The sequence below is a fragment of the Temnothorax americanus genome, unplaced genomic scaffold (assembly GCF_048541705.1).
Source record: "Temnothorax americanus isolate GAGA-0224 unplaced genomic scaffold, ASM4854170v1 Scaffold124, whole genome shotgun sequence".
In the NCBI taxonomy this organism is placed as follows: Eukaryota; Metazoa; Arthropoda; class Insecta; order Hymenoptera; family Formicidae; genus Temnothorax; species Temnothorax americanus.
Window position 1 is genome coordinate 303,770 of NW_027509258.1, and position 20,847 is coordinate 324,616.

The following is a 20,847-nucleotide window of genomic DNA, read 5'->3' on the forward strand; positions in this document are numbered from 1 at the left end:
ATATGGGGGCACAAAATATCCGCATTAAACGTCTTTCTTTTCTTTTCGTTATTTTGTTTTTCGATCGAGCTGTATTATCCAAAAATTAATATTCCAGTCTAGCTTTCACTACGTTCCTGCGAATCATGGATGCAAGAAAATATATAAGCACCTAATTTTTCTTCTTTTTTTTCTTAGATAACGTTAACTCTCATAAATAACTTTAGCCTCAAACACTTAGCACCATTACATTCGAAAAAATACGTTGATGGATTTTTTAGGCAATCCATTTCTAGACGGACGATTTCCTGATATTATTACAATATCATGTCAGTAACTTTATGTAAAATGAGGTAATGGACAATTTTCAGTCATAAACGTAAGGGCAGAGATACTTCGGTAAACACGACAAAATGCTAATAGAAAGAGTCTGTAAAAAAAAAGAGAGAGAAGAGAGAAAAAATATAACTAAGTTATTAACGTGGTAAGTCGTGTGCTCTTCCTTTTTTTGACTCTTCTCTAATATTTAAATTAATCATAACATTTGCGTAATATGCTTGTAAGAGTAATATAATATTAGTATATTTTTTACATAACGTAGAAGGTAGCCTGTCTGAAGTTAAATGAAATGGTTTACTTGGCAATATTCACACGGTATGTTATCGAAATATAGGTGTAAAAGCTTTGAACGTATTACGACGTTTATACGCGTGTAACTGCTCGTTCATATACGTCTAGATACATATATTTATTGACATTTTATTTTCGTTAGTTTTTCAATGAACGACAGAAGATACTCTTTTTGTAAATATAAATAATAAGAAATATACTTCGTATTAATAACAGTATATCAATCGTCGTGCTTTTTTGACGTGTGCACGGTCTCGGATAGTCTATGAAAAAAATGACGATTGTTCACAATACGCATACGTATTGCAAACTACGAGGGTGTCGGAGAGTGCCTTACAATCCTTACAACGCGTACAAAAATATGGTATCGTCTGTGGTAATATGCATTCAGACATTTTCCTTCTACGTTTCTTTTTTTCTTTGCAGCGCAACTTATATAAGTATTGAGCCCCACAGCTTGGCAGTGCCTTTTATCAGAAACTATGACGTCAACTCTGCGCGAGTTGCTGAATTCTTACAGTAGATATCCGCTGCGTTCTAGCGATAGGATATCGATCTTATCAAGATTACATACAAGAGGAACAACTCGCTAGAATTCTTACAAAGGATCTGTAGCGATACGCGTGAAAATTACATTCCCTATGTATAATCCGCGGTACGACCCGTCGCAAAGTTTGATATATTCTTATCCGTATTTATATCTTCGAGCTAAAATATAACGGTTCTATGTGTATATAGTTACGTAATTTATGCGGGAGAAAAATATGTGCACGTGCAGTTGTAATAGTGCCGCCGCGCCGTTTGCGTTAATTTAAGTTCAGTTTACTTACGCAAGAGGTACTACTCAAGATTTCGTCCATTTCTTCGCGTTCTTCGCTTAAATCTTCGGTACGGGCACTTTGAGGCTTTTCCTCTTTCTTCGTTCGTACGTTGAGAGGACTGTCCATCTCGTCTGGCTCCTTAGTGGGACTTTGCTCGTTTGCGCTACCTGACGCAGACGACACAAAGTCTTCTTCATAGTTATCTATACCATCTGCAGCTATAAAAATGTCGTGCTTTAATATTTCTTCGAACGTTGTGCTTACTGCTATACATTATGTTAGAGGTGACTAAGAAAACTATAAGCTTTATATTATTATTACATTTTTTTGTAACTCACCAAGCCCAATATCCATTAATTCCTTCAGATCGTTAATGTTGGCCTTTTTACCGTTTAATGGCGGCAAGTCGCTGAATATAGACGTAGCTTTCTGATTTATGGTCGGCAAACCTTCTAGAAAAGGCTCGGCTTTATTCATTGTACCAACGTTCTTCCGCTCCCCGCCGACGATAATCTCGTCAAAATATATCGTTTTCCCGAAGTTGCTTCCCGCGTTAACCGGCTTTTTACTTTGTACATTGTTCTCTATACTTAGATCCAAACTATTTATACCGTTTTGCTTAGATATATCCTCATTTTGATTTGCTTGCGTGTCGATCACTATAGAGTCGTCGAACTTAATTAAGGATTCGGCGTTGTTTAACGGACTCATTTGATCAGACGTAACGGTACTATCAGTCTCCCGCGCCACATCGTTCGTCGCCGTGCATGTGCCGTGTGGCGTTGCGGTGCTCTTATCAAAAGTTACATCCGTGTTCCTGTTACCTTCACGTCCATCAGTGTCCATTGTACTCTCCCTGAGAGAAGATCGACGCTTATCGTACGCCGACGTATCCGTTACAACATCGTCGGCGCCACGCGGCGGATCTTTGCATTTCTTGTCCGTTATTGTCACGTTTATTGGAACTTTCGGACTCTGCTCGGAAACACTCTCTAATTTTTCAGAGGAATCATTATCGTTTGACGACGACACGGACTCTGCGTGGATTATTTTGGGTACGGACACTTCGAATGTCGCATTTGCAAACGTTGTCGTGGCTTCATCCGTCTCGTCGTGTCTGTCGCTAGTTTTGTTCTGTAGGAAGGATTCATAAAAATGTATTTAATTTGCGTATTTGAGATATCTCTCGTTCTAAAGAATGCAGAAAAATATAAAAGAAATGCCAAGAACAAGTTGTTTAGGAAGTTGAGTCAAACTTTTTTGTCAGAATGTGCCTCGAACAAAGAAACGAGTTTTTTCTGAAACATTTTTTTGTATTAGCAACAACGGGCATATCCCATCATCGATTTACGTGCTTGACCAAGACGATAACCCGTTTTTTAAATCCATATTTACGTAACACGTGCAACGTAATTGACAAAAAATACCTTCCGTGAACTATTAAAGGCACCGTTGATGCTATTCTTGAGAATTTCTCCCAGCAATGGCTCGGTTGAATCAATACCTAATTCTTCGCACAATTTATTTCTCCCTACATAGTTATATTCCTTTCCAAAGTATGTTTCTGGATCATATACAGATATTGTGTAGTCGAGACCAAAGTATTCTAGGAACTCCCTAACTAAGGAAAACAATAATTTTCCTTCCGAATTAGACAGGTACTGCTTTACAGTTTTGTTGAGAAGTGGCTCGGGATTCTGAAACAGCATTTATTTCGTCTATTAAATCATCTTTGGCTATATCAAAAATCTTTCTCTTTCTTTCTTTCTTTTTATATAAAACGTTCAAACAACGATACAAGCAACTTGCAAGAGTCTAAGACGTAGAGAATACGTTTTCATGTCTAAAAAAAATATCTATGCATAAATACGTTACTTTTTTTTCGTGAGAATTGTATATTTTACACGATTTATAAAAAGAGTAACGCAAAGTTTTCCTTTTTCTCTCGTTTTGTGTAAAATAGATTAGGTATAACGCGCAACGATCTCGTCTTACACGACAAGATGCTCCCTAACGGGGAGCTTTCCTTTTACACCTTAATCGTAGCACGCAGCAACAACACTCAACACTCACCATAACCGAATCCTGTTCCTCGAGTGCCAGAAACACGCTCGCCCTGAGTTCCGCCTGCAAACGTCACAAAAGGGGTCCGATAAGGCCGACGAAGAAAAGGGGATCGCGAGGAATACGCTTAACGAACGGCTTCCACCCGTTATCGCTCCGAAAACACTCGCCTAACCTACGGAGACTCGCGAAATCGTGCTTTTTTTTCTTTTCGCGAAACATAGCTTTCCGAAGACGCACCCGTATCTTAGCGAGGACGCCGTTGCTCTCCAGGGTCTGCACCACCAGGTCCCGCAATTCCGTGTCCTCCTCCATCGAGATGTTCCCGTCTATCATGATTATACAAATTAAAAAAAAAAATGCGTCGAAACGAACACTCAAGAGATGTAAATATTTACGCTTTCCATCGCGTGTCTACTTTTTCGCGGAAGCGACACTGCCTAGAGACTTCCCTTTCCCTTCCCTTTGCGCCGATCTAGGGATTTCCTTTTCGTTGGGTGGTCGTACTGGTCGTCGCGGAATGGACATGAAGAGAAATTACTAATGCGTTCCCACTATACGCGTCGCGCGTCGCGTCACGACGCCGCCTCGTCATGAGTTATCCAATCAAAACGTTTTATTTTATGACGTCATTTCCGACGCAAGATCTTGTCGGAAATAACGTCGTAAAATGAAACGTTTTGATTGGATAACTTTTGACGCGACGTCGTGACGCGACGCGCGACGCGTATAGTGGGAACGCAGCATAAGGCTGAGTTTCCACTGAGCGCGTCACGCGTCGCGTCGTCCGAGTTGAACCACGCAAAACATCCCCGTTCGCGCCCGTCACAAGAATGTAATGAAATGGGACGTTTTGCGTGGTTAACTTGTGACGACGCGACGCGTGACGCGCTCAATGGAAACTCAGCCTATGATGGAGGATTCGCATGCGTCCGATCACGTCCGATGTTCGACGTACGACGATCCGACATCCACGAACAGAATTTATTATTATGGAGGATTCACACCGCGTCCGATGTTTGACGTACGACGATCCGACATCCAATAGGAAATTTTTGTCTCTAATAATAAATTCTGTTATTGGATGTCGGATCGTCGTACGTCGAACATCGGACGCGGTGTGAATCCTCTATGAATTTTCTCAACTATCGGCCCCTTGTCTAACTTTTTGCACCAGGGTGCATCGGTTCAGAAAGTTTTGTTCGAAAAAGAACAGAGACGGTACATTTCGATATTCCCTATATATATTTCAGTGGCTGGGTTCAGCGGAAAAGCTGCTCGGTAGTTCGATGAGCGCTCAGGGATTCTTTGACATAATTGGTTCTTGCCTTTGGTTCTTCTGCGGATCTAATAGTAGAAACCAATCGTAATAAAGAATTATTGAGCGCTCACTGAGCCGCTTTCTTCGCTGAACGTGGCCCAGTAGTGACGCCGGACGCGCCCGCGCCCATTATTTCAAGGTGTTCCCGTGTGCATTTCCGAAGGAAGGCCGCCATTTGCACGCGCCATCTGGCACTCGCCTCGCGACCAAGTATATCGAGCACACTGCGAATTCAGAGTTTCCTCTCGTCGAAGACGAGATTATTATTGTCGGCGACGCGTCGTGTCGAGGTGTGACTGGTGTGACGGATCTCGCGAGCACTCGCGAGCACGTTGGTCTCTGTCTTTGGCAGCTTTGAGGTTGAGAGCTTGAGGTTTGCTCCGCTTTACAAACAAATCTCTCGAGTCTCTACCTAACCTGATCTCGATTCATGACTTGATTCGGTTAGAGTCAATTCTTTACGAGATACCGACGCGCGTTATGACGTGATAGTCGTAATACTCCCGACTGATAAAATATTGCCCGATATATAGCACGTAGCCTCAGACGTTTGAGACTAAGCAACAAAATAGTTATTTTGATACATACATATTTTTTTGTTTTAGGAAAGAGAGAGATATATATATATATATCTATATATATATTCTCAGCCGCGATTGATCGAGGAAGACACCCTTGAGATTTGTGATCCAAATTTCTAGGGAAACACAAACTTCATTTAGTTTCTTGGTTTCTAAATACGTTACAGTGCTCGACATAAAAGCATATAGATTTTTAATATACAACCACGGCTATTCAAAGCTATTCTGGAGGTAAAACATTTATTGTGGCAGTAATGATTCTATTGAGCGTTGATTGTTTCGAAAGTTAGATTATGTGTATAAAAAAAAGAAGGCACGTATAGCAAAAACTATAGAATGGAATAGCAACACTGTAGTTGGCACTAGATTCTACAACGAGATATTTTAAGGTATTTTATTTTGCCATGAAAGTTTTGATAAGTGTATAAGATATATTTTTCTTATATATTTATTACTATTTTTATATTTATTTTTTATATATCACGATTGAAAATGTTCCAGATATAAATGAAGATACATATCTTAAGCAAAAAAGTAAAAAATAAAGGATCCTGAAGAAGAAGAAAAGGGAAAAGATGCCGAATCCCGAAATCAATAAACGCGATCACAATTACAGTGAATCGAAACCTCAACGTGCCAACAATGGTAATGGTGGCGCTATCTGCAAGATATCCAAGATAGGATCTATCGGGGGTCAGATTAGAGACATCAACGAACTGAAGAAGATTGCGCCGCGCGTTCGTCTACAGGACACTGAAAGTTTGAACGAGTTGACGAGGATCTCTTCTTTAAGTAACAGTAACGTACAGCAGAACGATACATCCGTTCTTGAGAGAACGCGGCAAGAACTGAGAAAATACTGCCGCACCTGCGCTGGCTTAAAACTGCCCTTGGTACATTTTTTTTATATTCTTTATATTCTTTGTTTTAAATCAAACGAGGTCTCTTGTAGTTTGACGTTACGTTAAGATTAAAGATGAAAAATAACGAAACGTTAAAATGGATAACGTAGTAAATGTAGTACGAATAAGCAGGTAAAGCAGGTAACTAAATGATTGAATTAAAAAATTGAAAAGGCGACATATATTACAATAGATGGCGTAACGTGTTTTAGGGAAGCAAAATTTTAAAACATTAAGAGCCACGTGTTTCAACCTGTTAGTAAGCTAACTAATAGTCAAATCGTATGTCTGATGTAAAGGATAACAAAGACACGCGCGCACACACACGCACACATATAAAAATAATTATTTAACTATATCGGTTGGTTTACCAACAGATTGGAACAACCGGCTCTAAATTCTACTTATTATGTCATGACGTTTATTTACGTGAATCTGTTAACCTTAACGTTTACTATGTTTACCATTGTTTATTATCGATGATTATTAGTACGGTTCTCGTTATATAATGGTTGTCACGTTAACCTGCAGCAGACACACCATATCACTATAATGCTGCTCCCATGACTGATTCATGTTGTAGGTGGACATCTTTAGTGAAAAGGGCATTAAATTGCGATTGAGTCAGCAAATCAAGCATCTCGAAGTGAATCCTTATGATAGTCTCTCGACACAGATGTGCATGGACTGTATCTGCGATCTTAGAATGAGTTATAAATTTTTCATGCAGATAAAAAAAGCTGAGATAAAATTGAAATCTATCCATGTCAATCTCACGACTGATACGGCCACGAAGAAAGTAACGTTGATCGACGAGTCTTCGACGATAAAAGAGGAGATGCAATCATCTTGTATAGGTATTCTTTGCATTTCTCATGTTTTTTCTCTCGCCGTATTATTTCACGTTGTAATAACTAGTTTAATAGAACATTTATCTTATGATTTTTAACATTTTCATCGTTAGATTTTGCAATAGCGAAAATTTTAATGAATATTTTGCTTGTAAATAATGTCTCTGCTTGACGTGTTTGAAGACGTTGTTACCCATCAATAGCTCTAAAGTTCAAAGGTTTCAGGGCATCCTTTTTGTTTTTCACGGCTTATAACTGAAAATCTATTGCCTAGATATGCTTGTATCATTAGGAAACAAACAACACGGAACTTTGAAAATTGGAACTTGGAAAAGAGTATGCAACGTAAAGAAAGCTCGATCACTGAGAGAGTCCTCGATATATCATATTTTTTTTTGCATCATAGACGTCGAATTTTTTTATGACGTAAAAAATCTTATTTTTAGAATGTACTAGTAAATTGTAACACTTATTTAGAGAAAGGAAAGAAGATAAAAATGATAACATATTGCAGAAATAAGGAAAATTCTTTTCCTCCAGAAACAAAGCAGGAATATCAATTATCCTCTACAATCCAACAAAACCTATCTTCCGTGTTATCGAAGCAAGAAAACCAAACGACTCCCGGAAATCAAGCGGATGACTCTGTTCCAAAAATTTGTGCCATCTTTTCGTTGAAGGACGAATCGAAGGTAAAATCTGGAAAGGAGAAGGAAGACACGGACGATGAGGAGGAGGAGGAGGAGGAGGAGGAAGAGGTACAGATAGGCGGAGGGATATTTGAGGAAGTGGCAGAGGGAGAGGATGAAGAATCTATCGAGGAATTTGATCCTGAAGACCCTGCACTCCTGGAAGATGAAGAAGAAGAAGAAGAAGAGAAAAAATCTCCAAGATCCCCAACAACCGTCTATAAGTACGATATGGCAGCAAAGTCTTACGTGAGGTTGGAAAGAAGTGAAGAGGGAGTTTCCGTGAACGCTGGAGCTTCCCAGACTTTGGAAGGTGACGGAGAAAATCAAAGAGAGGGAATAAGCAAGCCAAATATCTTGAAGAGAAAATTAATAATGCCAACGGTAACGACGAAGAATGGTGGGGAGGAGGACGAGGTACAAAGTATAGTCGAGGAGCGCAAAGTGCAAAAGTTAGACACAAACAGTCTCTCGAATGTGAATAGTCCTCTAGAAGAGGATGGAATTATGTACGTAACTGTAAAGGGCTCTAAACCGAACGAGTTTCTTCTGGTGAAGGTGAGTGTGAGCGAATGATTTTAATAAAGAGGAAATGGTTGAAAATTGGATCGAATTGAGTAAATTAAAATTTAGTAAACTTCTACCGTAGGTTTTTGCTTTCTTTGTGATTTTGACATTTCAATTTTATTTTGTTATCTAAAAAATTATCGCTTTGTTTTTTTTTTTCCTTTCCTTTTTACACAAACTCCTTTATTTCACGCGAACGCGACGTGTGTTGTAATTGATATTTTATCTCGTTTACAATCTCTTGTCGATTCGTAGTTGTATTATATCGCTACGAAATTAACAAAAATTGAATACGTTTTAATATTTTTTCCAATTATTTAGTTATTATTTAATAATTTAATAAAAACCATTTCTTATACTTAAATTTATACCGCACTATTCGTGTCTCCGTTGTTGTTTCATATGTTTAGTCTTTATTTTACTTTTTTATATCCTCTCTTTCTCTCATTTTTCTTGTCTTCTTTTTTTAATCATTCCATTCATATGTCGTTGAAAAGTCTCTTGATATTTTCTTCCTGTGTTTTTAAATAAAATATACCGTATAATTACATGTCGCACCTGTACAACTTCTTTCAGGTGAAGAAAGTGGACAAACCCATGGAATCAAAGCGCGCGGTAATCTCTACTGATCTTAAGCCTGTCGAACGTCTCCTCAAACGTTATGAAACGTTGGCATCGAAAGATTTCTCATCTCGACGTCCTGACGGCCGCGAGCAAATAATTGAAGAACAAATCGAAGAATATAAAAAGAAACGAGAAAAGGTTCTTGGAGGTCAGTCGGTAGTGACGTTCACCGTGAACGAAACGCAAAAAGAAGTACAGCAGGAAGAACGTTCCCCCAAGTCAACGTTTGTAAAGGCAGAAGAACGGACACTTTTGACAAAAGTGGAAGCTGGAGTGAAGGAGGAGCGGGAGCAATACCAAGAGGAGGAGGAGGAGCAGGAGGAGCAGCAGCAGGAGGAGGAAGAGGAGGACGAGGAGGACGAGGCGGACGAGGAGGATGAGGCGGACGAGGAGGAGGAGGAGAAGAAAGAAGAGGGGAATGGAGATGGGAATGGGGCGGGGGATGGAGATGGAGATAAAGAAGAGAAAGAGTTTTGGATTAAGATGGAAAATATTGACGAAAGTCAAGAAAAGGTCCATGAATATACAGAGGAATATCTTTCAAAGTTATCAAGATTGAAATTAAAGTGGGAAGAGACGAAACGGAAAAAGGAAAGTTTACAGAAGGAACTGAACGAGTCGTATAGCGAAGGGAACTTGGAGAAATTGGCAAAAGTCTTGGGGGAAAAGGAAAAGAATCTGCAGGTACGTGTTGTTAGACATTATTAAGGCTTCAACTTTCGTTCTTCTTCGTTATCTCGTCTCTCTATCGTCACGCGTAAGAGTCGCCAGTCGCCGCGCCGTTTGAATCACTGGCTTCGCAGTCGTACTGACGTGTATGAACACGTCTTTCGTCATATTTATACGTATATATATTTCCTTTCTTTATTGTTTTCCTACTCTCTCTTTCTCACGTTTCTTTTTCCTCATTCCAGGAATTCCAAGAGTACTTGAAGCAGCGTAAAATCGTTCTTACTCGCCTCAAGGACGAAGACATACGCTCTCTCTATGAAGATCGATTCTCCACTACTTTAAAATCGTCCTCTAACGTGCTCCCAGACCTTATCGACACTCAACCTCCCGTCGACCCGCTTTCCGAAGAGCGCTATTTAGAATGTGATTATTGTTCCGAAACCTTCTCCAACCGCGATGTTCTCGAGGAACATCTCAAGTCCCACGACTACCGTATCCTTCATTGCTGCGACGACTGTGGGGAAGAATTTCAAACCAATAAAGCGAAAAGAAATCATAATGTGATATGTGTGAGGAAATTAATTTGCAAATTTTGCGACATAATTCTGGATTCCAGAGGGAAAAAACGTCAACACGAGCAGAAACACGTTGACGCTCTTTATGGTCAACTTTGCGAGATTTGTGGCGAGAGATTCAAACACCAAGGAACTCTGGACCAGCACCTGAAGACGCAACATACGAGTTTGGAAAAGATTTATCCGTGTCCAAAGTGTCCGAAAAAATTTGCTTTTAAACAAAAACTGAGCTTTCACTTAAAATCTGTTCATACAACTTTGAGAGCGTACCTTTGTGAGGATTGCGGTGCGGATTTTAAGAATCCTGCGAGCTTGAGACATCATAGAATCAGAAAACATCAACCGGTTGGAAATAAAAGGGAATGTCAAGTTTGCAGCAAATTGGTGCCGTTTTACAGTTTGTCCAAGCACATGCACACGCATAAAGCTTACAGTATCCAGTGTCCACATTGCGACAAAATGTTCAAAAATAGCTCGACCTTGAAGCAACATGTGAGAATTCACGAAGATCAAAGGCAGTATCGTTGTGACACCTGCGGCGTTGGATTTAATCGGAGAGACGGTTTGAGGCTGCATATGAGAGTGCACGAAAAAACTGGTAGTAGAGGCTTGAAAGAGTGTTCCTGCCAAGTATGTGGCGAAAAGTTTCCGAATCATTCGACTTTGGTGATTCATAGGAACAGAGTGCACAAAGATGGGAGGCAGTATACGTGTCACATTTGTAACAGGTCAATGATTTCGACGAGATCGCTCGAGTGGCACATGTCGCACATTCATAACGAGTCGATGCCAGGTAACGTGTATGCCGTTTGATGCCGACGTATTTTCACGTCCTATCCCTCCTTACGCGGAAAACACAAAATTATATTCTACATTGAACATAAAGGGAAAGAAATATGTCACGTTTGGTCTTTATGAATAATATTTATGAGTACTTTATGAGAGAAGCGTAGATATTAGAATCTTAAATTAAAGTGAAAATATTTGCGAGAACGTTATATTTGTTTATTTATCAAATAGATGTACATGTGCGAATGAAAGATGATTAACAATTTTTTATTCTTCTGCGTGTAGATGGAATTTTCGATAATGGAAAAATAATTTCTAGATTTGTACAACGTAATTTGTTATGTTTTTGTTTCGTATTTCCATTCAGACGACACACACACACACACACACACACACACACATTTGCAGCAACAATAATGATAATCTCTTTTGCAGGTATTATCCGCGACGCGTCTGGTCTGCCTGAAAAAAAACGGGTTTCCTGCTATCACTGCAATAAGACCTTCAAGACGGAACTAATTCTTCGCACACATATTAAAAATACGCACATGGAGAAGGACCCGTTGAAGTGCACCGACTGCGAGGATATTTTCACATCTGAAGTACGTTTACGTCATCACATGATGGTCGTGCACAATCGTCTCGAGGGTACTTTGGCATGCCCTCATTGTCCGAAACGATTCGTGAACCAATTAAGGCTAAAGACTCACATGATTTCTCATTCTGAGGAAAGGCCGTATACCTGCGAGGTCTGCGGTTTCAACCTGAAGACAAAGATCCAGCTGATCAAGCATCATCAAAACCGACACAGTGACGAGAGACCTTTGCAGTGCAGGTAAATGACGTATTATTTTAGTAAAGGTCACGTTTTCACAAATTACGCCTTACCCGGACGTATGGGATTAGGAAATCCCGTTGTCACGTTCGCGCGCCCAGCTAATAACGTTTATTAGTTTCGTTGAGATTTTGTACGCGTATTTATTCAATTATAAACTTGAGATAAAACTTTACTGATTTAAAATTAATAGAATTAATGTATAAACGCATCGTCTTTCATTATATGTAGGTATATTTGATAATATTGCATGTCTGCAGCAGAAAACATTGATTCTTTTAGTTTGAACAAGAACTTATATGCGAGATTATTTTATTCTTCTTGGACTATTTACATGACAACGTAAAGCAAGCTGTCGTTGCTTCTTACGAAGAAAACCATTAAAGACTTCTAGGTGTGTGTAATATAAACACACATGAGATACACGTGAAATATATATATATATATATATATATATATATATATTACACATATTGTTTATATTGTTTATATTACACACACCTAGAAGTCTTTAATGGTTTTCTTCGTAAGAAGCAACGACAGCTTGCTTTAATTTGTCATGTAAATAGTATATATATATATATATATATATATATATATATATATATATATATATTCGCGCGAGAACATCACCTGCACATCTCAAGACGAGACGTAAAGCTTTTGTACAATGTATTCAAATACATTCTAAATACTCGTACATATTTAACTAGAAAACTGTCCAATCTGCCGTGTTCGCGAGTATGGTCTGTGATAACGGTTCGAAACATCGCAGTCACTTGCGTACCGAAATGGAAAAGTTGGAAATGGTATCCATACTCTCTGTTGTTCTTTTTATTCCGTCATTACATCACCATCTATTTATCGTTTATTCGACATTTTCCAGGTACTGTCCTTGGCGATGCAAGCAAGTGAGTGCCCTCGTTTGTCACGAACGCACGCATACCAATGAACGCCCATATTCGTGCAGCGTATGCCGGCAACGCTTCAAATATCTCGGTGACAAAAACAAGCATGAACGTCGTCACGAGAGCCTCGGTGGTTCAGGCTTCAAGCGTATCGTACCCGGAAGAAATGTCAAACCGAAAGTACGCGCCGCCGACGATTCCTCCGGATCTGAGCAGGAACCGGGCTCGCTCAAGGCGTCGGCGAAGGAGCACGACGAGGAACAGCAGGAAGGACAATACGATCAGAAATTTTCGGAGGAACAGATGGTCAAATTCGAACGGGAGCAGATTGTCAAGTTTGAAGGTCAAGAGGAATACGAACAAGCGGTGTACGAGCAGGTAAGAGATCTCATAGATGTAGCGTACGATAGCGTTGTGTCTCGACATTTCTCACGTCTACCCGCGAGACGAGAAGATTGTTCCAAAACCAGTATAAAACCAGCGTAAACGCTGCCAACTAACGAGCTACTATACGCGGCAGGTGACGTTCTGACGTCATCTTTCACGTTCTCTCGCCTACTTTGCGCGAACTTGTTCTTCTTCCAGGAGTATGAAGAAACTTCGAGAGAAGCATCGGAAGCTACCGAAGTAATTATGAACATGGAGGATTCCACGGTGTACACGGAGGAGGTTACGGCTGATAATATAGAGCCTAGCGTAGAGATCATGACGGACGAGATAATGACGAGTGACATTCTACAATCTGGCACTGCTGTGATGCATCTGCAAGGTTGCACGACGTCCTCGGGGGAGATTCAAGTGATACCAGTGATGCTGTCCCTGCCCGAGCTATCCGACGCAACCACTGAAGTAAATCTCGCGACCGCGTCAATCATGTATAATAATTAGATTTGCGTTGTCTCTCGGCAGAGTTTCCTATACATTGAACCCGTACTCGTAAAAGATGATTGAATCTTTAAGTCTTTGGATTCTGCTTACGCTCTTTGATTGACGTGCGGTAAGATTGGCTGTTACGTGGACCATCCATGTGTAACGAATGTCACCGCATTAAAGATGGGACTTGTCGTATTGGGCGTTCTCATAGTCTGCATTTTTAATCGTCCCATCAGGAGAAATCCCGTAAAATCTAAGAAATCCTATACAATGCGATTTCATATACGTGCCATTTCTTAAATTCTAGAGTTTCTTAGATTTCGCGTAGGCTTTCAAATTTTTTATTTCCAACTAGAAAATTTTCCAGTCCTAGGATCCTACGTTGTAGGAACGTACAAAAAAAAACCGTTATATCCTCTGAACGCATTAAATTCTAATGCAGGATACTCTGTAAAATGTACATCTTTTTTTTTAAACCTCTCTTACCATAAAGAAAATAGTAACGGAATATTTTACACGTTACAACAAGGAGAGAGACTATTGTCAGAGAAACGTGACGAAATCCTGTTTTGAAATCAAGTCCTGAAAAAATTACACATAAACTGTGAAAATATCAAATATTGGAGATTACAGAATGCAAAGAAGGAAGGGGGAAAGATTCTGATAGAGAAGAAACTAGAAAAATCGAAAATTTTCAAATAAAAAAAAATAAAACGTCTCTAAAGCATTTATTTCCAGAAGAACTTGTGTAAAAAAAACTTGGTGAAACAGTTGCAAGAAGAGATACGTATTACATTTAAAAATTGATAATTACAAAGTCTCTCATTGAAAGAAAAGGTGCAAGACTATACGTAAGATGTGCGGAAAAGAAACGAAGACTTACGAAAGCGCTTGTTTTGTAAAATAGCGCGATCCACTATGTAAACTATCTTGTATAAATCAGTGAAAAAGAGTGTGTGTGTGTGTGTGTGTGTGTGTGTGTGTGACGTGCGTGAAAAGAATCATTCTGTATCGTTATCTTTTTCAAGATTGTATCGCACGCTTGTTGTCATAATGAACCATTCGTCTATTCTCTATTTGCATTTTCTGCACCTTTTTTCTTGTATTCTTTTAGAGCGAAAAACCTTTTCATCGTTATCCATCATCACCGTCATTTATTATTATTATTATTTTCCGTCATCTTTTCTTCTCCTTTCAATAATTTGAATGCAAAGAGTAAAAAAAAAAAAAGGTAAAATTAAAGCAGTTGTATCTTATTGGAAGCTTGTTGTATCTTATCCATTGAAATCACAGAATATGATTCTATTTCTTTTAGCTGCATTTTTTCCTTTATTTCAAACCTTGAATGTATGTATTTATTAATTGATTTCAAGTGTAGGAACGGCAACTAGAGAGAATAGTCCTAGTAATAGGATTTAAATATTTTCACTACGCGTTCTTGTACTCTTTCCCTTTCCTCCAAATCTCGAATTTACTTTTCTAGACTAGATATATTACTCATTCACTTTAAATGCAGAAAGTGTAACATAACACAGCTTAAAAAAAAAACAAACAAAAAAAAAACATGCAAGACTATGCTTTTTAGTACGTTACTTATCATATACTTTGCTAATGCTTGTGTTTTACAGAGATAACAAGGTGACGAGCTCAGTGTATACATGTTATATATATATAAGTCTTAGAGATAAGATATAATATAATATATAAGAAAATGCGTGTTTTTTCAATGTCGCGGATCGTTATTGAAATATTCTTTCACTTTTTTTTCAAATAAAAGTTAAAGATTCCCAAATAAAACAACCGCATGAAACGCGATGTATCTACGTTTATTATGAAAATCTGCATTTTTGACATATTTGCAAGTATAAAATTAAAAGGAAAAATGGGAAGCCAAGTATACAGTGATGGGGATGTATACATATTAATAAAATTAATATAAGAGGCACTTATACGTCGAAAACTATGTTTTAAAACGTAGGTAGGCATTAACGTAGGTAATCAACTGTATAGCTAAAATAAATTTTATGTTAATATGACGTATCAGTTTACAACACTCAGATTATGGGTCTGTTCTTTTTATTGTTAGCTCTCCAACGTGAAACGGAAAAGAGGAAAGATGAACCGTGCAAAACAAGTTGAGCTAAAAAGAAGGCCTTATCACTCTTTCACTCGTTCGACACGCGAAACTTGACATTTTGAATAAAACGACATCTCCGTGAGCAACAAATAACTGAGCATAGCATACATTCCGTTTACATTTTATCGAAACGAAATATATATGAACGACACGTGGAGTAAATGAGGAGAAACGTATCTTTCTCTATTGATCATTATATACAAGCTATATGCAAACACCAAGATTAAAGATTTTTTTATCCCAATAAAATCGGAATGTTCCTTTCCTCTCGTCTTAAGGAGAGATAAACGTCTTTATTTCTTTCTTTTCCGTTTGCGTGTCGATCACGACAGAGTAAGACGACGTTCTACCGATTCTATTCCAACGTTATAAAGATTGCTATCCAAGTGCAAAAACACGCGATAAATACTTGTGCTGATAAAATGTTTTATATACATTTCGCTAAATGCACATGATGAGTAAGAGAAATAGGATAGTAGGACACATGCTGAGACACGAAGGATTAAATAGTTCGCGACATATCGGAGGCGGAGCGAGGAATAAAGAGAGGTAGTAGGGGTAGAACCAGCGTAGATTATTGTTCACAAATAGTCAAAAACGTAGTATGCTCTATACTTTCAGAGAACGGCGTAGGTAGGTTAGCACAGGCCAGGAAAGGATGATGGAGATACTCGTCCTTGCCATCAGTCTTTGAACCGAGGACTCTATGATGTTGAAATGTACATTAGGGATTTTATCGGTCGCGATGTTCATATCACGTTTTTATCATTAAACGACTTGACGTATAACAACCTCTAATATGCACTAGTAGAGAATAGTGCAAGCTCAACGTCGTTTGTTCTTCAACACATGAATAGTCTCATATCAGTTTTTAAATCAAGATGATATTATCACGGATGTCTCTGATGTACTTGAACCGGATAAAACTAAAATGTCGCGGTATCTCTATCCGATTCAGTTTTAACAAGGTTTACGTGATTTTTAAAACGTTAAAAGGTTTGGAGATGGAGGAGAAAGGAAAAAAAACCATTTCTCTCTCTCTCTCTCTCTCTCTCTCTCTCTCTTTCGTTATTTTTTAAATGTATACACGTTTAACTGTGTCGGTAATCAAATCTTAACGTGAGCGTCGTTAAAATCCACTTGAAATCGTTCAAAGATAAAACCTTTATTACTCATTAGCGAGTTGAACGTTAATTCTTGTCTAGACTTTGGTAGTATTGCACGAGTACTTGCCATGCTTTTGGTGCCATAAATCCATCCGGGGGATTCTGGCCTGTCTTTGCTAATCCTGCAAGTACAAAATATTTAATGGTATTAGGCGACTATCTACGTACAAACGTCCGACGTTCCAAAGTTTCAGTATTATAAACGTTTCCAAGTTTTTTAAACATCTTGAGAAAAAATGTTACAACAAAAACGTAATACGTGAGATACGTTGTTGGTACGTTGTGTAACGTCCACACGGTCAATCTTACGAAACAAAGATAAAGGGATCAAATCAATCACGATAAACGCACGTTATCGTGTAATTTTCTTCATTTTACCTTCGCTCTTTTTTACCATTATTACGTGCGCTCATTCTTGTTTTCATCGTATTTTATTTTTCACACGTGCCCGCGTTTTGTTTTAATCTCGCTCTTGTTATTCTCACTCTTTCGTCGTCGTCGCTTTCGTTGTCGTTATCTTGTGGAATGTTAAAACTTGGGTATATCATAGAACATCAAGGTATAGTAATCAAGGACTCACCTCGCATCTTTGTCCCCGAAATGAACTCGAAGTCTTGCTTCCGCTCGGGTTCGAAGAACGCCATCTTACCGTTCCGCGTGTCATAAGCGGCCACTTTGAAGGGAATAATCTCGAGATTATCAAGACCTCGGGCCATGGAGAGTACCCTGGCGCCATGAGTGGGATCATAAAGATTGCCGTCAGGCGTGGCGTCTTTGTTAGGATGTGGCATACCCGCGGGATCCCTACCTACGATGTAAAACGTAGCGCCGGCATTCATCCTGGCTTTCGCGTGCCATTGCACCTGTAATAAAAATATACGCGTGTTTTATTTCATTTATGTTATTTGAGAGTAGTAAAGCGTTGGATGTACGATGTGAACGCTTAAGAAATGTGTGGCGCTACTTGTAGAGACATTGGTCCAAGTTACACAAGTTAGCAAAGTAGCTAAAAGTAAAGTTACAACGGAAGCTAAGACAACGTAAAGCTGGCTAGACGTTTCTCAACCTCAATCGGTCCAGCGTACATCATTGGGCTGGGGAAGATGGCGAGTAACGTGGACGTAGTATCCAGCACACCTTCATCCAAAACGGCCTTGTGCTGAAGGATCCTGGTGTACAGGGACACATCGTCTTCCTTCGTCCAGCCACCCAGCGGATGTAGCAGCAGCACGGGATTTTTGAAACCACGTTCCTCCAACAATCGTCTTTTCGTGTCCTTTCCGAGATAAACAGCAAGGTATGATACACGTTTGGTTATCTCGATATATGTAAGGCGAGATGGATGATTTATCGTACATAACGCGTGGCACGGTGAGCTTTCTTCCCAAGGCCTTTCTTTCATCGACGGAAAAATATGATACGAAAACGATATTCGCTTTGAACGAGTGAGATACCTGCATGAGCAGCGCGTGTCCATTGTGAATGGGATTTCTAAGCTGAAATGCGAATACGGCATCAGCCTTCATTTTCCGGCATCTGGCACGGATCTCGTTTGGCGTGAGCCTGTACTTGTCGAGCCCGTCGTGCCATCTGATCCTTTCCAATACCTCGAGGTCGCCACCCATCAACCAGTCTCCGGAGTCGTGAATCATCCTGACGTAGGGATGACCCAAGTTGTTAGTGCCAAACTGCCAACCGCAACGCTCCTCTTTTCGATGGAAATAAAATTCCGGTTTTCGTAGGATTGCCAAGGCCTTCTGCTTGTGCCTCAAGGTTACAGCGAGGGACGTTTCCAAGCGGCTCTTATCCGTCGTGCTTATCGCGAGGACAATTGGCACCGATTGGTTCGCTTCTTTGCCATCTTCGAGCAAACACCGCAAGTGTTGGGCCTTAAAGAGAAGACAAATGACAATATGACGCGCGTTGACGATTACGTTGACGATTAGGCCCGCGCGTCTCTCTCTCTCTCTCTCTCTCTCTCTCTCTCTCTGTGTCATGTCTCAATTATTGTCAGACGGCGCATGCCGCATACCGTGCGCGCGAAGCAATCACGCTTCGGCGCGCTTTGGAAAGCATACCTGAAGATATTGATGTTCTCTCATAAAGCCTGTTAGTGGGGACGCCCATCCTTCCGCCAGAATTTGCAGCCACTGCACGTCGAGTTCATCGATCTCCACGCACCGCAGGGTTTCCGCTTCCATTTTCGCGAAAGCTAGCCTGGACTCTGGTACAAAAAGCTCCCTGATCAGCGCTGACGGTTTAGCAAGCTGCGGAATGATGCGGTGCTTCTCTAAAAGGTCAATTACAGTCGAGGCGGACTCTTCCGGGGTACACGTCTCGGTCTTGACAATTAAGTCAGGTTTCGTGGGACTCTCGTACATTTGATCGATACCGGTGAAACCTTTAATGGTACCTTGCCGCGCTTTCTTGTAAAGGCCCTTAGTGTCGCGAGCCTCGCAAATTTGCAAGGGCGTATCTACGAATACCTCGAAGAAGGGCAGGTCAGCCTCTCTATGAATCTGCCTCGCCACTTGTCTATCCTCTTCGAAAGGCGACACAAAGCTGCAGAGACAAATTTGTCCGCTGTCGGCGAAGAGTTTCGCTACTTCGGCTACTCTTCTAATGTTCTCTTTCCTGTCTTGTTTGCTGAAAGTCAGCGTGCGGTTTAGACCGCTCCTGAGATTGTCGCCGTCTAGACCATAGGCAGGAATACCGTGGTTCACCAAGACAGCTTCCACCTGGAACGAGATAGAGGTCTTGCCGGCACCGGAGAGACCGGTTAGCCATACCGTGCAACCTCGAAAGCCCCGAACACTGCCGATCGCTTGTCCCCGTTTGGCTCTGGATACGTGATGCGCTTGCTCCGATACGTTCGCGCAGATCTAAACAAATTTTTAACATTTCAACGTTTCATATTCAATACGTTCCAAAAGCGCTTTAATAAGAACTTTGGGGGGGGGGGTGGGAGGGAGTTTCGAACTCCCAATAGATAAAACTCGGGCTAAAACGTTAATCGTGCGTACACGAAGGATCGCATATTCACCTTAGAGACTTGGACCATTTTTATTCCGCGTGTTTTTCTTATATTTGGATTATTTTCTTTCTTATTCCTCGTTAGCTATTTCTCAAGGAAACGGAGCGCGACGCGCGCGCGAAATGCAGCAGATACCGAGCTAAACTGCGCTAAAGCGAATAGGGGCCCCATGGCAATTACAATATACACGATACATATGTGTACGTCGCATGGTCGAAGTAAACGTTACATTGTTTCATTATTTACATATTGTTCGTCATACTCATTATTCATTACTTAAATTTCACGCCGTGCACGAGGTAGAGAAAGCGAAACACGTACCATCATCTTCTTATTCGGAGGCGGTCCGACACTCCGCTCGGCATTGCTCGATGACATGAATGACATGATCGTAGCTACAGGCTACAGTGACTACCTGGCAGAGCAGTGGCAGCTATATGAGTGTCTACAGTACGAGCATATACGTGGCAACTGTATACGTGATCGAAGGCGACGAGGACGATAACGGATGACGCTTCGTGACGTGACGCCGGCCCGGTAAGCTACTTAAGCCCGGCTGCCTGGTTACTCCGCGTAGTCGCAGCCTACCTACCGCAGCCACGCAGCCACACTCCACACTCCACAAGCACAAGTTCATAGCCCAGCTCTCATCTAGCTCTATACTTACTAAAATACTAAAATACTGACCGACTGGGACTGAGTACGCGATGAATCCACGGATCCAATCCAATCCATGCATGCATGACGCCACCACGGTCTACCGATCGATCATTTTCACAATAATATTCTAGCTGTCAAAAATTGACACAAGGTAAACGGTACCGACAGC

The 20,847-nt window shown here is 40.4% G+C and overlaps 3 protein-coding genes across 9 annotated transcripts in view; 1 reads left to right on the plus strand and 2 right to left on the minus strand.

The window, feature by feature from the left end:
- Positions 1-3,938, minus strand: part of LOC143893653 (uncharacterized) — a 13,173-nt gene extending 9,235 nt beyond the window's left edge. Inside the window, 6 exon segments of the mRNA XM_077399262.1 lie at positions 1,264-1,317; positions 1,440-1,648; positions 1,769-2,564; positions 2,858-3,127; positions 3,504-3,557; positions 3,735-3,938. Of these exon segments, the coding sequence (XP_077255388.1) occupies positions 1,264-1,317; positions 1,440-1,648; positions 1,769-2,564; positions 2,858-3,127; positions 3,504-3,557; positions 3,735-3,830 (1,479 nt within the window). The 5' untranslated portion in view covers positions 3,831-3,938.
- A 1,005-nt stretch (positions 3,939-4,943) lies between these two features.
- On the plus strand, positions 4,944-15,717 carry LOC143893654 (uncharacterized). 2 transcript variants are annotated; one of them, XM_077399263.1, is made up of 10 exons: positions 4,944-5,258; positions 5,421-5,785; positions 5,898-6,289; positions 6,882-7,155; positions 7,690-8,396; positions 8,982-9,713; positions 9,944-11,069; positions 11,501-11,900; positions 12,787-13,186; positions 13,394-15,717. In XM_077399263.1, the coding sequence occupies exons 3-10, from the start codon at positions 5,972-5,974 to the stop codon at positions 13,694-13,696; spliced, it is 4,260 nt and encodes a 1,419-aa protein (XP_077255389.1). In that variant the 5' UTR covers positions 4,944-5,258; positions 5,421-5,785; positions 5,898-5,971; the 3' UTR covers positions 13,697-15,717. The 2 variants fall into 2 exon arrangements, with proteins under 2 accessions (XP_077255389.1, XP_077255390.1); XM_077399264.1 differs by having other exon boundaries at positions 4,944-5,188.
- Positions 11,730-20,802, minus strand: Papss (3'-phosphoadenosine 5'-phosphosulfate synthase). Of its 6 annotated transcripts, none has more exons than XM_077399290.1 (7): positions 20,706-20,802; positions 19,063-19,866; positions 18,439-18,873; positions 18,051-18,260; positions 17,565-17,847; positions 17,052-17,106; positions 11,730-11,829 (listed from the first exon to the last, which is right to left on the minus strand). In XM_077399290.1, exons 1-7 carry the CDS (start codon positions 20,751-20,753, stop codon positions 11,784-11,786), a joined length of 1,881 nt encoding a protein of 626 aa, XP_077255416.1. In that variant the 5' UTR covers positions 20,754-20,802; the 3' UTR covers positions 11,730-11,783. The 6 variants fall into 6 exon arrangements, with proteins under 6 accessions (XP_077255416.1, XP_077255414.1, XP_077255418.1 ...); XM_077399288.1 differs by lacking the exon at positions 20,706-20,802 and adding an exon at positions 20,340-20,699; XM_077399292.1 differs by lacking the exon at positions 20,706-20,802 and adding an exon at positions 20,028-20,296.
- Positions 20,803-20,847: the final 45 nt, after the last annotated feature.

Excerpts from the sequence above, each read along its gene's own strand:
- LOC143893654 (XM_077399263.1), top strand. The coding sequence starts at position 5,972 with ATGCCGAATCCCGAAATCAATAAACGCGATCACAATTACAGTGAATCG. Across the intron at positions 8,397-8,981 it reads ACGAGTTTCTTCTGGTGAAG|GTGAAGAAAGTGGACAAACC; the intron begins GTGAGTGTGAGC and ends AACTTCTTTCAG. Across the intron at positions 9,714-9,943 it reads AAAAGGAAAAGAATCTGCAG|GAATTCCAAGAGTACTTGAA; the intron begins GTACGTGTTGTT and ends TCCTCATTCCAG.
- Papss (XM_077399288.1), bottom strand. The coding sequence starts at position 20,405 with ATGTCATTCATGTCATCGAGCAATGCCGAGCGGAGTGTCGGACCGCCT. Across the intron at positions 18,874-19,062 it reads GAGAACATCAATATCTTCAG|GCCCAACACTTGCGGTGTTT; the intron begins GTATGCTTTCCA and ends CTTCTCTTTAAG. Across the intron at positions 18,261-18,438 it reads GACACGCGCTGCTCATGCAG|GACACGAAAAGACGATTGTT; the intron begins GTATCTCACTCG and ends TATCTCGGAAAG.